Here is a 16,371-nt window from a genome sequence, read left to right on the forward strand (position 1 = left end):
CTATTAACATAATGCTATCCATGAGAATGCACAGGAAGGTAGTGCTCTATATTAATTCATATTTGAAGGAAGAGGTCTCTACACCACTTGAATCATTTAGCTCTGTGATCTGATTTCTTCAAGAAAGTCGAAAATTAAATGGGTGTGGGGGCAAAGATATTAAGTTACAATTTAATTATAAGTGAAATTTAATGCCATGTGTCCTATGTATTTGTTCTGTGCCTTACAAACTTATATGGGTACATAAAACTTTAACTTTGGATAAACCTTGAATAATCCTATTTTAAGAAACTTTGTTGTCTTTCAGTTTTTTGTTTTATGATTTCCTGCTCTTTTAATTTCCAAATGAGCGTGAATGCTCTCCTGGTTAAATAGTTCTTTGGCAGCAAAATATGTAGCACCTTTCAAGAACCCAAATTAGATCTCTGATGATAACAGCAGTGAATTATCGCAGTGGATGAAGGGAGGCCTAATGGTACCTAAAGACTGCAGTCTTTACAGATGAGGCAGTGATGCCAAAAGCCAACCATGTTTGCTCACGTGAATAGAACCCTTCAAAGATTAAGACCGGTGACAGGAACAATTTGTTATGTGTAATCACCTGTTTTCTCAAAAGAGAAATACAGTACCTCCCCAACGACTGTTTCCCATTTGTCTGGATGATCTGGATGAGGTGTGGCAATGCTTTGTCCAGAGGCATTTGGTTCTTGCAATGCATTTATATCTGTTTCAAATGAAATCGGAGATGCTTCCTCTATCACTTCCTCACCACGGGTGTGATGCATGGGAAGGGATATATAACCATAAAGTCAGACCACCCCTGGGGATTTTCAGAGAACCAATGCTGACCAATCTGAATTATTGATCTTTATTCATGAAAAAGGTTCCCTACGGGAAAGGATATAGCTTTATAGCAGTCTGAACTGTAATAGATGTTGATCTGGTGTTGATAAATATGTGGAATGGGGGGAAACAATTCACAGAAAATCCACTGTAAGTTCTATAGTTAGGCTTCATCCTTTATTAGGTAGTGAGTAAAAGACAACTGATGATTACAACTCCAATTTAAGAGACCATTTAAACAAAAATGGTTCCATAGCGAAGTGAGGCAGAAGGGAGTTAGGTATTTCTGAGTTTTCTCATATGGCTGATGGAGAAAATATGGCTGATTTGTTTGCTCCCAGCAAATCATTAAAGTTAGTAACATCTTGTGATCCAGGACTCTTTGCATCCCACAGGCCCTGACTTCTAGTGGACTGGCTTGTTCACTTTGGTGAAAATGGGGAAAGAATAGCAAAAGCACAGAGTAGTGAGATTGCATCAGTTAACATCAGGTTCTCCAATAGAAAGAGGTTTTCTCAGGGGTAAAGGTTGTTGGATAAGGATTCAGGCTAACTTATAGCGAAAGATAAAAATATTTGACAAAGCAGAAAAAGGCAACTTAAGTTCAAATCGGTCAGAAGCTGGTCACACGAGATATAGACAGAGCCCCAAACAACAAACTCATGAGCAACTTTCCATCTGACTGAACTAGTAGGGTCTGTGAGTGAAAAAAGGAAACACTTGCTAACACCAGATTGCAGAGGTATTGGTAAATGTAAAATCACCAGATACTCTCAAAAAACAAATTTTAATACTAACCAACATGTTTAACCAGACGTGTATGGTTTGAAATTCTTTTTACCAAGGACTAATGAAATACTTTTTTGTCTTGTCTGTCTGCCCTCCTCCCTTTTTTCCCTTCCTTCCTTCCTACCTTCCTTTCTTCCTTCTACCCTTATTTTTTTTTTTTTTTTTGTTTAACAAAAGATATATAAAGCCAACTGCTTTAAAGATACGTTTATATGACAAATGTCTATAGCTAGATAGATGGTGGAGAAGAACTCCAAAGACCACGTTCAATGTTGAGCACCAAGCACGCTATGGGTGTTTCTTAAATATAAAATGACAAATGCTAAATACCTATCTCTCAAATGGTTTCATCTTGAATCTTTATACCTCTCAAAAAGTTACTACAGTTTAGATAAGAGCAGTTTTAGGAAGGCCATATCCAGCCCTTCCCTATATTTTAAATAGTCTTTACAAAACCTTTTCAAAAATATTTTTTTTCTCTAAACCTAAATCATGTAGGGTTGATTTGTACATGTTTTATCATTGTTCTAAGTTTGAGTATCCTTGTTATTAATGCAACAGACTGGCTGCATCAAACCCCATCATAGTGATAGGTATATGTTAGCTTTCTATGGGAAAAAGCAAATAGCCTTTATCACAAATTAAAGGCACAGCTATTTTTATGCCATTCGTTACCAACTTAATGATAACATGTAACATGGGATGGTTATATAATTATTTTATATAGATTTTCTTTTTATAAGTTATTCTCTTAATCTTTCTAACATATATACAATATACATATATTTATATATACCCCTGATAAATCTTGTTTTAAAGGTAAAACATCAACTCCTTTCAGCCTTACAGTGAACACAGAAGGCTGCCAGATTTCACAACTCCACTAGAGAAATGATGGTCAAGTGCGTCCTACCAGATTTTTTTCCAATACTATATCCTTGGTCTGCAATCAACTCAGAGTCATTTTTCTTGTTTTGCTAACACTTAAATATATATTAATTGTTTATATCATGTCAGTAGGAAATCTAAAAAACAAGAAAAAGCCCACAACAATAGCTAACATCTATCATCATATTCAAAGCAGAAACCTTTGCCTAAGACACAGCCTTACTGGTATGATATAAAGGGGATATATTGCAGAGATGCAATATTCTCTGTGTTTTTTTGTTTTTGTTTCTTGTTTTGGATATACACTAACATGAAAAACCTTTACTTTGCATTATCATCTTAGGTTGTGACCGTTCCTTATCCATGAAACAAAACACTTGTACTGATTTCTTTCGAAACACCCATGATGCACGGGTTTACCTGTTTTCAGATATAGTTTCCTTACAAAGCCTTCCCGATTTCCAGCAATACTGCCTCAGGGTGGGAAAATGAGTACTTTGTAAGAAACTACCTTTATTAATGTCTCCCCTATCTCGATGCTTAGCCCTGCTCTCTTGTCCTCAACTTAAAGTCTTACAAACTGGACAGAAGGGGGAGAATGTGGACCAGGAACACCTCCACAAACCCTCTGGTGTTTGTTTATCGTTTGACTGTTTACTGGCATGAAATAGTTGTTCATTCTACCTTTTGCGACTCTTTAAAACCTAGTGGCATAGATTGAGACACAGCACTATTGTTTTACAAGACATCTACTGTATCTACTTTTGTTGGGATAAATACCCAGTAATTGCTGTCATAGCAAGAGGACCAGCACGGGTACTACTATTCACAGTGTTGCTTTTGTGTGTGTGTGTGTGTGTGTGTGTGTGTGTGTGTTTTTATGTTTTTTTGTTTTGTTTTGTTTTTCTTCTTTTCATATTATCTTAATCTACAGAGTAAATTATTATATATATACACTGGAACCAGTTAATGCCCTTACAATGTATAGTTGTTTCATAAAGCAGGAAAGACAATGCAGAGGGAAATAGGTGCCCAAAAGCACAGTCACAAAGGCTTCAGAAGTTCTAGATACCACTACAAGTCAATGCTGGAGATCACTTCTAAAACAATCAATGTTCAAGAGGAATGCTTTAATTTGGAGAAAATACCACCCCTCCCCTCCCCCCCAAACCTCCCTCCTTTTTTTTTTTAAATTTTTTTAAATAATCTTTTCAATTCACTATCAAAAGTCCTGGCTCTTCGGATATACTTTAAACTATAAATAAACACTGCATAGTTCTCTTTTGTTTTGTTTGTTTTGTCTTTTGAAAAATTATTGCAGTACAAGTACTCCCATTTGGAATTCAGTAAGGAGCAAACAGCACAGGAGTGTGGGCGGTCCGAATAGGTCCAGGAGCTGGCCGCAGGAGTGCTGGAGGGAGCGCCGAGGTCTGGAACAGTGTTGCCGCTGGGGCAGTTCGGAGACTGAAGGGGGCGTTCACTGCCACGGCAGCAGCGGCCGCTGCAGCTGCCAGTGGGTTTGGTAGAATTCGCGGAGCCAATGGCTTTGAAGGTTCTTTTGAAAATACTAATTTTACCTGCAAGGGAGAGAAGAAAAAAAAAAAAAAAAGAGGGCAGAAGGACAAGAGTTTGGGCATCTACACTCAGAATCCAAAATGATGGGCAGCTTTTAAAATGTAGCAGTTGGGGCGCCTGGGTGGCTCGTTCCTTTAAACTTCCGACTCTTGGTTTCAGTTCAGGTCATGATCGTCTCAGGTTGGTCCAGGCCCTGCATCAGGCTCTGCACTGAGGGCGTGAAGCCTGTTTGGGATTCTCTCTCTCTCTCTCTCTCTCTCTCTCTCTCTGCTCCTCCCCTGCTTGCTCTCTCTGCCTCTCTAAATAAATAAATAAATAAATAAATAAATAAAGCAGTAAAGAAGTACAAAGATGAAATCACACTTGTGAATGATCAATAAAAATAATGGGAAGTGTAAACATCTTTTCTTTGATAGAGTTGGAAGATCACTGAAGATGGCCAATCTAGGATGTTGAAAAATCCCCAGAAAAGTACTCAGCAACCTTACTTTATTTTTCTCAATAAAGTAGGAAACTATTCATGTTGAGAAAAAAATAGGGAGTTTTTTACTCTTTACACACACACATTAACTGTCATGGGAAGATATTTTTAAAGGGAGATTTATTAATGCTGTCAGCTACTAGGAGCATATCCTAGTGAACAAACTGAGTTGCACAGCAAGGTGTGAGGTATTAATAAAGAGAAATAAAAATAACAAAATTCCACTTGCAACGAAGAAGAAAAGACCACTTACTTCCCCCTAAATCTGACATTCCGGCTTCCTCTCTGGGCACATGGTAACCACATGCTCTCAACTCTACTCTCCAAAATCAGTTCATTCTTTGGCTAGTAGCATTAGCAAGATGGCTGCTCTCACAGAAAGAATGTTCCCATTTATGGAAACAGTAACACAGAGCTACCACTGAGGTTTTGTTAATACAATTTGACTTCCCTGTTTACTTAACAACCATTCACTTGATTGTTGAAACTTGTGTCTATGCTGGTCAGAAATAGCACTCAAAGTTATGACTAGTGGTGCTGAAACCTCAGCTCTGCATAGAATTCACAGCTTTTCAATGCAGCTAAAATTGCTTCTGTACAAAAGAGTAAAGTGACTTCATTTGCATAAAAATGGGTGATGCTACTAAATTAATTGGGTCAACTCCTACTGAGGTTTCATAATAGATGATTGCAGTTTTCCTTTAACTATATTTTCACAGGCCAGCAGCACACAATAGCACCAATTATTAATAAGATCTATTTTGAAGAAAACAGATCTCAAAGTGCATAATTCAGCACATACTATATAGATCAGTTGTTCTTAACTCTTCATTGAGCCCTGGGTATCCCTGAGAAATCTGTGGTCAATTTGACAAAGGAAAAAAAAAAAAGAAGAAGCACATGGTCATAAATATTCGCTTGAAATTATCAGGAGGTTTCACAGATTTCCCTTAAGTTCCTACAAAAATTCCAGGCCGGGACATTAATACTAGTGTGTTCACTAATCTAAATGGCATATTTGGGGTAATGGGAAGGGGGCATCTCCCAGAAAGTGTTTCCCCAGGCCTTAGATACTGTCCTTGGTTTGATAATTCAATAAAATAAGCCATGCCTTTCAGACTTTGTTATTCAAAATCCAAAACTGTTGAGGGCATCATCAACACCAATGTTTTGTCCCTCGGAGAAATTTTTCACTGACCTTTCCTGAAATTATGAACTAACGGCAGGGCCAGATTTCATGTGATTTCATGTAATGACTTACCTGACTCCAACGATTGGCTTTATTCCCTTCCCCATGCTTCTGTCATTAACCAGAGCCCAACTCCAAAAGATAAAGGTGCTGGACTATGGCCAAAAGTGGCAAACCACAGAAACAACTCATGAAACAAGTAATTCTATTGGTGGAGCAGGGTCTGGACTCTCTAATCAGCTGTTTGTCATTACTTAGGTACCTTCCATTTATTTCATACAGTAACTGACCAAAAAAAAAAAAAAAAATCAAGTTCAGCAGATTGTCGGACATTCAAGATCACTATCATTTGAGAAGCAACAAAGACACTCACCCCCAGTGGATGTGCTGCCTTCTGTAGTTTGTTGTAAGGACTGTATTTAGGTTTCGGGGGCTTCCCAGCAGCTCTGTCTTTGTGCCTTCTACTGCTAATGTGCTATTAAAAGCAATTAAAAATGACAGCTTTAAAAAAAATCATCCCCAAACCCCCCTTATAAATACTGTTTTAACCTGAAGAAGGGTAGTAGTTACTTCACAGAAGTTGCAGAAACACCAAAATAAAAAAGCATGCACTTTTGTCCTTGGATCCTGATGGCTTGAGGATATATACTTTTATGCTACCCATTTTAGTATATTTTTAATGGATAGAAGGCTCTTCTTTTTCCCAGCTTTTCTCTATATCACTGCACAGATCTCCTTTTTTGAAAGTTTACAAAGGAAAGGAATGTCTAAAGGAATTTTATGTGCAAATAAACAAAGATGCCCAGGCAGGCATGAATTTATTTCCATACTAATATTTATCCTCACATTTGTACAGCCAAATGTCAATCCCCTAAATTCTAAAGATAAATAACTAAGGTGCATAAAATGAGTCCAATTTTGTACATATGCATATAAAACACAACACAGTACGAGGGCCGGCCCTTCCTCTGTACAGCTGATCTCTTTGGAAGGCTATTCACAGAAAAAGCGAATGCAATAGGATTAGTAATCTCTTTAGCAGATCACTGCAGGGTTTAGAAATACAGTACACCACCATGTAATAAAGTACATAAAATAAAAGAACAGTATAAAATTAGTTGTAGCATGTAAATGTCTAAACAAGTAAAAAGGGAACATTGCAATTTGACCTTTAAAGAAAATCAACACTGTTGAGGGGGAAACCTGGTAGAGAAAAGATCTCATACCCCTTTTTTCTCCCACTCTTCAGATATAAGAATAGTACAAACTCACTTCAGACAATTTCTGAAAGGCCTTAGAAAACATTACATCTTAGTATTCCCCCTGGCAACTGACATAAGCATTACTAAATAAGGGCAATGAATACAAGACAAGTGGATGGATGGATGGATGGATGGACAGATGGGTGGATGGATGGATGGATGGATGGGAGAGGAAAATAGGAAAGAAAGGGAATAAAGGAATCACACATATTCTGCCCATAAGGGTGTCCCCTATCTGTTTTCGTTTCTAGAATATGCGCTGTCTACCTGTTTAAGTTGTGTTTCCGAGTTGACGTGCACATCACAGATTTCACAGTGAAACGTTTTGTTTTGCAGACCTGTGTTTCCCTTATTAACTGGTCCTTTGCCTTTCACGCCTGCCCTAGGAAAGGCTTTGATAGTCCCACTTCCATTCCGGGCTTCTAGCATGGTTTTGTGCTTAGTACCTGCCAGAAATATTTAGAACAAAAGGAAGAAAAAAAATAGAAAAAATTCTTAGCTAGTAGATGCCTTTAAGAAATGATTCAATAACAAAATATGGTATCTAGTTTTAGAGCAGTTCCTCCAAGGGTTATGATTGAAATACGCTTAACTTAGAAGACAATGTTGTCTGACCACCTGACACAATATCACTTAATTACTCATGTTTTTATAGCGTACCACATAACAAACCAGCACCATTAATACAGCACCTGCACGGGAGCATCCTGAGATGAAACTAAATGGGTGTGACTTTGTTTCATTTCCTCTTGATGCTAATAAGACATAAATGATAGCTGATGAGGAAGAGTGATTTAGTTGCTAAAGGTATAGTTGGAGGTGATTTGTAACAAATGTAATCAGTTTAAGCATGGTGTGTTTACAGAAGTGGCACTAATTAAATACCCATGTTCTAAACAGAATGCAAACAAGCTTTCCTGGTCATGTGTCTAGGTTCAGTAAAAAAGAGTAATAGTATAAAGATCTTAATGACAGGGGGCCCTGTTAAGAGAGTAAAGCCCACACTGATTGGTTATGTAATTTCAAATATATAAACAAATGACCAGGATGATGAGGGGTGAGAGGGTATGCAGATACACTCTAAGTAAATACTTCTTTTTAGTAAACCAATAACATCTTTGGACTCTCACACATAAGTAGTGTAACTCCAGTTCTCAATACTTTTTTTTCAATTACTAGAGTTCATGCATGGGAGTTTTCCCTCAAAACTTTGTTCGCAATTTTCTTTCCCTTAGTGTTGATAAATATTCTTTATTTTTCTCACTTAGTCATATGGTGTTGCTATGAAATTTTCTCTGTTAATCATTTATGTCCTTTTTGCCATTCTGGTTTTCTAAATCCATTTTCAGTGGTTTCTCTTTTCCTAATTGTATCTATTAGATCTGTTAATAGATTTATTGGATTTAATATTTATTAGATTTATTTGTTAGATTGGTATCAGCTCTGTAAGGATAAAAAATAAGATTCTTAACTTCTGATTTCTGAGCCAGCCTCCCAGAACCATTGAATATTAACGAAGAAAACACAGTGAGGGCCACACGAGGTCAGTGCCAATCACCATTGCCTTAAATAAGAGGCAGTGAAATACATGAAACAGGTTTACAGTCACGTTTCTCTTTCAAAACGATTACAACTTTACTGAACCCAATATAAACAAATGTATATTTCTACAAAATAGATTCCCCACTTTGAATGACATATTCTTATCCATAGCTGTGAAAATGTTCATATCCCAACATATTAAGGAAAGGGAAAAAGGTCAACACCTTGTAAGTAGACAGGAGGACTTGAAATATGGGCCACAGCACTGCTCTGTGGTTCTGGTGGGAGGCCTCCCTGCAGTCCGCTTTCACTTATCCCCCTTGCAAAATAGATACAAACACTTTCTACTCTGAAGTTGGTGTAAGCCAGTGTAGAGTAAAACAATGTTCTAGGGAGCATATATATATATATACACACACACATATATATACACACACACACACACACACACATATATACACACACATATGTATATATGTATACATATATATATGTATATATGTAATTTGTGTCACTGTGTGTATGTGTCTGGACAGTTGTCCAACCTTTTTTATCTAAACAGGTGGTTATATCAAAATATTTTTCCATGCAGCTTCTTCAATCAGACTGAGAAGGATTCCTGGGCTGGTTTGGCTTATCAATGTCTAAGAAGTAGTCAGTTGGAGACTGAATGTTACTCTGACTTTTTGGAGGGACTCTTGATTCACCCTGGTTAACCTCTTTTGTAATTGAGAGTCTTACCGTTACCCTAGAAGATTCTCAATAGGAGTGCCAGATAATCTTTGGACCTTGATAACAAGGCCATGGACACTGACCACAGCTGACTGGCTTAAATGAACTTTCACTTGAAATATGAAATGAGAGATGCCTTAATGAAACAAGTCTTTACCTATTCTCTTCCTGAACACAGAGGCATGGCTTAGACATGGGCTTCTTAAAGGAAACCCTGGGTTTTGCTCATACTCTATTCTCAGTGCCTGACACATAGTAGAGAATCAGTGAAGACTAGGTCAAGTATTAGATATTTTAAAGACCAGTGAACAAATATCTGTAAAGAGCATTGTGAGCTCAGACTCCGGCATGGTATGAGTCAGAGTTTGCTTCCATTAGCTGTGTGGTTTACATGTCTTTGTGCCTCAGTGTCCTCAGCTGTGAAAAAAGAAATTATCTGCTCTACTGAAGTGCTGCATTAAATGCATTTATTGTTTTAAGGATTACTTTTGGCATTTCCATGTGTTCTACACATTTTAGTCTATCCTCTTTCTTAATGGTGTTGGTTTTATTTAGGCGAAAATTTAGAAATCGCTAAGCACTTTAAAATTTAGTGAAGTCTATCCTTTGATAACTGCCTTTTATGCATATTAAAATTTAGTGAGGGGTAGCATAAGCTCTGTCTAGGGATAAAAAAGCTTGAATGAGCTTAGTGAATATTATCAAATGTTACCACTTCAAGTGATTACCAGAAAAATTTGCCCAAATTAGTAATGAGCATTAACTATAAAACATTTAAAAGGTTTGGATTTTTTATTATATAGAGAAAACCATCAAAATTACCTAAGGAAAGCATTACCTAGTGGAATGTTTTGGGGAGATTTCTTTGAAGACAAAGACAAAACATATTTTTTGTATTATCTGTGTCTATAACATACAACTAAAAGGGGACTTTCGGATCTTTTGAAAAGAGTAGGTCCCCTTAAGTTGTTTTAAATATTCTTAGACTGGTTGTGAATCATGCTTGTAAGCTTAGGAGAACTACTTCTCTTCTCAAATTCATACAAACAAAACAAACAAACAAACAAACAAACAAACAAAACATGCAAAGCCAGAATGCCCGTATTCGAATCCTGCATTCCAATATTATGGAATATAAACCAATTAACTGCAACTTTAGTGAAAAATAAAAAGAGAAAGCAAGTGAAATAACACAACTGATCCCCAGATAACGCTAGAAGCAACTGTGGTCATACTAATAATCGTGCCATAATAACTCATCCTTACAAGATGCCATATGGCCTCTTAGCTCTGAGATGGAGAGAGAGGGAGAGAGAGAAGGGGAGAGAGAAGAAGAAGAAGAAGAAGAAGAAGAAGAAGAAGAAGAAGAAGAGGAGGAGGAGGAGGAAGAAGGAGGAGGAGGGGGAGGAAGAGGGGGAGGAGGAGGTAGGAAGGAAGAGAGGAAGAAAGGGAGGGAGGGAGGAAAGAGGAAGAAAAGAAAGGCAAGAAGGAAAGAAAGAAAGAGAAAAGAAAGAAAAGAAAAGAAAAGAAAAGAAAAGAAAAGAAAAGAAAGGAAAGGAAGAAAGGAAGGAAGAAAGGAAGAAAGGAGAAAGGGAAGGGGTAGGTTCAAAGAGAACAAATGACTTGCCCAGGTTCACATAGAAATGTTATTTACAGATCTGAGGTAAAAATAGTCTGATCACTTCTAGCTCATTCCATAGCAATATACAAGAGGCAGTGTTTGATGGAAACTATAGCATCAAAATCTGTTTATGATTAAGAATGTGTTTTTGAGATTAAAAGAAAAACCATAAATGCAGAACTCTACATTCACAGCTATAGGCCTTATTTCATGCATATGTGTTTCTAAAAGGGAAAAAGGGGGGAAAACTACTTAGAATTACAATTTAGATGCAAAAGACACATCTCCCCACCCTGCAGCCTGGTTGCTTTTGATCAAAATTGGCTTTCAAACCTGGCTCCCTGAAAAACAGCCCAATCTCAACGGTGGTTTCCTCATCTGTGGCTCTAAAAGAAAGCAGGGAATTCTTTTAAAGTGATATTGGTGGCGTTGGGTGGGTAGGGGTGAGTGTGGGGGCAGTGGGGCACTAAGGCAGTGACTGTGGTCTGTTCCAGATGCAGGTAATCCAGGGGTCCATTAAAGAGAATTAGAAAACAATAATTAAATGGACTACAAAAGCAGTCTGCTTTCCACTAGGGCCATGAACTGGCAACTCTAAACAACGTCCATGATAAAGGACTTCTTCCTAGAAAACATTTTGTTGATCTATATTCTACACCATTGGTGTGTTTACTGTTGAGATTTAGCATGTATTAAATTAGCCCATTGTGTTACTTACTTACCCTATACTAAGCATCATGCTACATGGAACTTGGTCTGTAGACCTCTCTATTACACAGCGGGCCGCGCACACACAGGAACTCAGCTACGGGCTCTTGTTTTGTTAGCGAGTCCATAACAGTTCACAATCATTCAAGCTCACGAAGGCTGCGGTTCATGCCTTCAACCCCTGCGGCCCCCTGTATTTTTATAGATGAACGACGACACCACCATGATTGTAAAAATGAAGCGACAGAATTTGGGTTGCTTCAATTCTGTCATTTTATGTGACTGCTGGAAGTTTCTATGTTTAAAGCAGCGAAACACAGTGTGAGCCGTGGGGTGTCATGGTTTTGTCTGGCGAGCGTCAGTTGCCCACGTTGGTAACTGCCTAGTGACGGGCACTGTACTGGCTGCCTTCCTGCCCTGTTACCTTTTCTCGCTTCCTAACCTGTTCCCTTGGCCTCTCCTGGAAACTATCTGCTCTCAAATCCTGGTCTCCGAGTCTGCTTCTAACAGAACCCAAACTAAAACACACACTAACCCTATGATGGATCCTACAACAACTACTCCTTTTCCTGAAAGGAGAGTGATCATACAGGTAAGCCCGTCTCCTTCTATCTCCCCACCCCCCATGGGTTTCCCCACATGGGGTCCTAAGGGAAAGATGCTGGAACCAGGGGATCAGTGGATAAGGGGCAGTTGTATGAATATGGGAAGGACTGCATTCATCATCTACATTTAGAGAATGTCCTGGACGCAGGGAGCCTCTCGACACCGCTTCCGTTACAAATAAGAGAGCTGAATCTGGAGATCAAAAATGGCACACAAAGGGGGTTAGACACGTCTACTTGTCCACCTGCTTTCCTTTGCCGTCTCCAGTTCTGGCACAGCTGGCTCGTGCACGTTTAGTGTGAGGCCTCCAAGAAGGGCCTGGACCTGAGAGAAAGATCTCTGAGGTAGGAAGGGAAATGCAGGGCTAGAGAAACCTAAGCTTAGGGGGAATGGGGACAGTCTCCTGACTAGGACAAAGGGTTGGAGGGGACATCCCTATAAAGGGACTCATAGTAGAGGTGACAACCACATTTACTACCTTAAGCTCTGCCTGCACAACACTTGTGAGGATTTTGTGTTTGCTTTTTTTTTTCTTTTCCCCAATACTATAGCTTCTAGGCTTGGATATATAATAAATCAGAATCCCTAGATATAAGAAATATATATATAATGACATGGGTGAGTATGTATTTAAAGCTCATGGGCTATTTCTGACAACGCAAAGCAGAGATGAGCATCATAGAATTGGAATATGAAAAGTGCTGACCTGGTGTGATATCATGAAATAACTAATTACTCTTTGCTTCTTAATCAGATGTTTCTGATAAGAATTCAAGAAGGATGCCCAAATTCTTGATAAGTTATCGCCAGCCTCAAAGGGTATGGTTTTGTTTATCTGTCAGAGTTGATCCCCCCCCCCCCCCAAATGAATGTGTTTCTCTGTCACTATGCAGAAGGATCAAGAATTCTTGAGAAATAACTGGACCTCCAACGATGTTTTCGCTCTCCCAACTACCCTGCATCCCTGACTAATATATTTGCATGAGTAAAACTCGAGGCATGTCTGCATGGTATATAGATTCTGACTTGGGGCCAGATCTTCTTCTGCGTTCTCAGGCCCTGAACCCATGAACTCCCGGACGACAACTAATGTTGCGTGCAGGAGGAAGACACGGACTGAAGGAATTGCTCTCCACCTGCAATTACTCCCTCAGAACACTGAAGTCAATACTTGGATATTACTGTGCAGCACAGTGGCCAATGACAGTGAACATATAGCTGCAACATTAACCTACGGTATCATTTACAAATGATTCTGTTTTTACTGTAATTGCTGACAGGGTCCCGGCAACGAACACAGTCTTTGAGAGAAAATCTAATCTTGGGCCAAAGGGCTGGCTTAAATCTTAGGCAGGATATATATACGATTATCTATATCTATATATCTATATATGATATCATCTAGATTTTATTGATAGATATATAGATAGAGCTATACTCTCCCTGTATGTATTTATCTAGATAGATAGGTTTTGGTATGATATAATATCTATACATTATCTTTCTATAGATATAATACAGAACAGATGGATGGAATTGAAATATACTGGGGAAACATTTCATCCTTGTTATGATATGTTCAAGTTTAGTGTTTAAGTTGGAGAGACCTAAGTTTACGTCATGGCTTAGTCGCTTAATTGGTCATGTGCCTCACCTGAGCTTCAGTCAAATAGCAAGAATAGTATGTTTAGGTTGTCACAAAGAGTAAATAAAATATCACATGTGGGGAACATACCTCAATGGTTGCCCATAATAAACGCTTTACGGTAAAGTGTCCAGGTGATACAGATTTAGCCCAAATAGTATTATTTGCCATTAAGACCATAACAGCGAGGTTTCACCTAAAATCACATGGAGTTATGGAACCAAATTTTGTAACCACCGATAAAAACTTCAGCAAACTTCATTTAGAAGCAAATGTGTGGGAGTGTATAGCAATTTAGAAATCAAATAAATGCAAATCTTAGACTTTAGAATATTTTACTTTATCTCCTAATGTTTAATAACACACACACACACATTCATAAACACAAACACATACACATCGAGGCACAGGAGCCCTGGAAGTCCTCTCTTGCTCCCATGTAAATGACACTTTGCATGTCATTTTTATTTTGTAACAGTTAATGAATTCCATGTAATAATTGCCAGTTTTCCGCCAACCCTTTGTCCCCTGCTGCAAAAGATCTAACCCATTCAGAGGAAGATAATTGAAGAACTGTTGAGACAGAAAAGAAATCGCTTCATCTCACCACTGTTGTGTGCCTCCAGCTGTGAGGCAGAGTTGACAGCAACCTTGCATAGTGAACAGTAAAGAAGCCGTTTTGCCTTTTCTTCCTCGGTCTCCGTGGAAGGACATGAGCTATTGCCAGTGGCTGTTGTGGGGCTTTTTTCCACTTTGGAGGTGATCTCAGTTGTCATAACACTGCTTTTGCGAATTTCCACAGTTGTCGTTGATATTGCTGGTGTCCCTGCGGTACTGTCTGCATTCCAAATAGCATAGAAAAAAGAGGACAAAACAGTGGTATTATCTTTCCCTATTTGGAAATGTATCACTAACATTACATTCCGCTAATAATGATAAGGGCAATCAGCAATTGCTGCTTGGCGACTGTGGTATGGGTCAATCATCTCATGAAGATATTTGCATAGACGGCCACATGTAATTGCGTATATTGATATCAAAGGCATAGATAATTCTTAAAAATATGCCCAAATACACTTAATTTTTTTTTCCTGTGGGGCAAATAAACATACCCACAGATTTCTCTTGTTACCATATGGCCTTAATAAAATCATCTTTACAGTATATTGTATTTTGCATATGTATATTTCTACACAGAGGATTTTTGACAAAATAGAGGATAAACACTTTTAAGATATTTTTATTTTTCTTGACTAGTCTATTTTCCTTCTACATTTATCTCTTTAAGTAAATACAAGTACCGATCCTTTTGTATATACTTGCGCAAAAAAAGAGAAAACATGGAATCCTGATGACATATTGCTCTGTTCAGATCAACAATTTAGAAAACCATTGCCCTATTTACAAAGAATTGTATATTCAACACCAGGTACAGGGATCATCAACATATAAACAAGAGGAATTCTACTCTGGTGTATTGATTAAATGCATGCTCTGTACCAGGCTGTGCTCAGGGAGTCTGTGACATAGTATTCAAACATCAATGGCCTCTGTACAAGAAACTCACAGGCTGATCACACCATGTTAATGTCACCTCATCATTTTGAGAGTCAGATGACCATGAAAGTGTTGGTATACTGGAACCCTACAACCCATCTGGCTCTGAAGTCTGATTCTAAATCTGGAGAGGTCAACTTCTGAAGGAAAGCTACTTTATCCTGACTTCACTTAGGTATACACCAACAATTACCAATTATAATTAGCAGTGTTTGCCATATCCAATAGCAAATTGCAAAGAAGCTCTGTGTTCGTATCCTTTCGTCTTTTATACTCTTTACTCAGCCTCCCAGCTGGCTGGTTCTTAACCTCTATTCAAAATATTCCCAGGCTGTCTCCCTAGGTACAGCTGCTCTTGGAACTGTTTCTCATTCCAGATACTGCTGTGGTCACTAATGCCACACTGAAAAGTTCATAATAAATGGATCAGGCGTGGTTACAAGGGACAGTGGTCTGCCTGCAATGAAGTGTTGTCCTCAAAAATGCTGGTTAGGTCACACTACCAACAGTTGATCGCAGTTACAAAATGCCTTTTAACCTGGGTATTTCCTTTGATCCGGATATACAGGTGGGGATTTAGGTGAGACTGGTTGTGGCTTCTTTCCCAAATAGGGCATCAGAAACACTAGTCAATAAGAAGAGATGGGGTGCCTGGGTGGCTCAGTTGGTTAAGCGTCCAACTTTGGTTTAGGTCATGATCTCGTGGTTCGTGGGTTTGAGCCCTGCATCACGCTCTGTGCTGACAGCTGGAAGCCTAGAGCCTGCTTCAGATTCTCTCTCTCTCTCTCTCTCTCTCTCTCTCTTTCCCCCCCCCCCTCCCCTGCTCATGCTCTCTTTATGTCTCTCAAAAATAAATAAATGTTAAAAGAAAAAAAGAAGAAGAAGAGAAATGGGCTCTTGTTGAGGGCTGTTGTATAAAACAATTCATCTGGA

General features: G+C 38.6%; 1 protein-coding gene across 4 annotated transcripts in view; it reads right to left on the reverse strand.

The window, feature by feature from the left end:
* Positions 1-994: 994 nt before the first annotated feature.
* ZNF385D (zinc finger protein 385D) overlaps positions 995-16,371 on the reverse strand; it is an 889,595-nt gene continuing 874,218 nt past the window's right edge. For all 4 annotated transcript variants that reach the window (XM_060638563.3, XM_060638562.3, XM_060638564.3 and 1 more), the window contains 4 exons: positions 14,489-14,719; positions 7,295-7,473; positions 6,139-6,240; positions 995-4,097 (listed from right to left, as the gene is read on the reverse strand). In XM_060638563.3, the coding sequence (XP_060494546.1) occupies positions 3,864-4,097; positions 6,139-6,240; positions 7,295-7,473; positions 14,489-14,719 (746 nt within the window). In that variant the 3' untranslated portion in view covers positions 995-3,863. The remainder of the gene's footprint in view (positions 4,098-6,138; positions 6,241-7,294; positions 7,474-14,488; positions 14,720-16,371) is intronic.

This window comes from Panthera onca, chromosome C2 (genome assembly GCF_046562875.1).
Source record: "Panthera onca isolate mPanOnc1 chromosome C2, mPanOnc1 haplotype 2, whole genome shotgun sequence".
NCBI lineage: Eukaryota > Metazoa > Chordata > Mammalia > Carnivora > Felidae > Panthera > Panthera onca.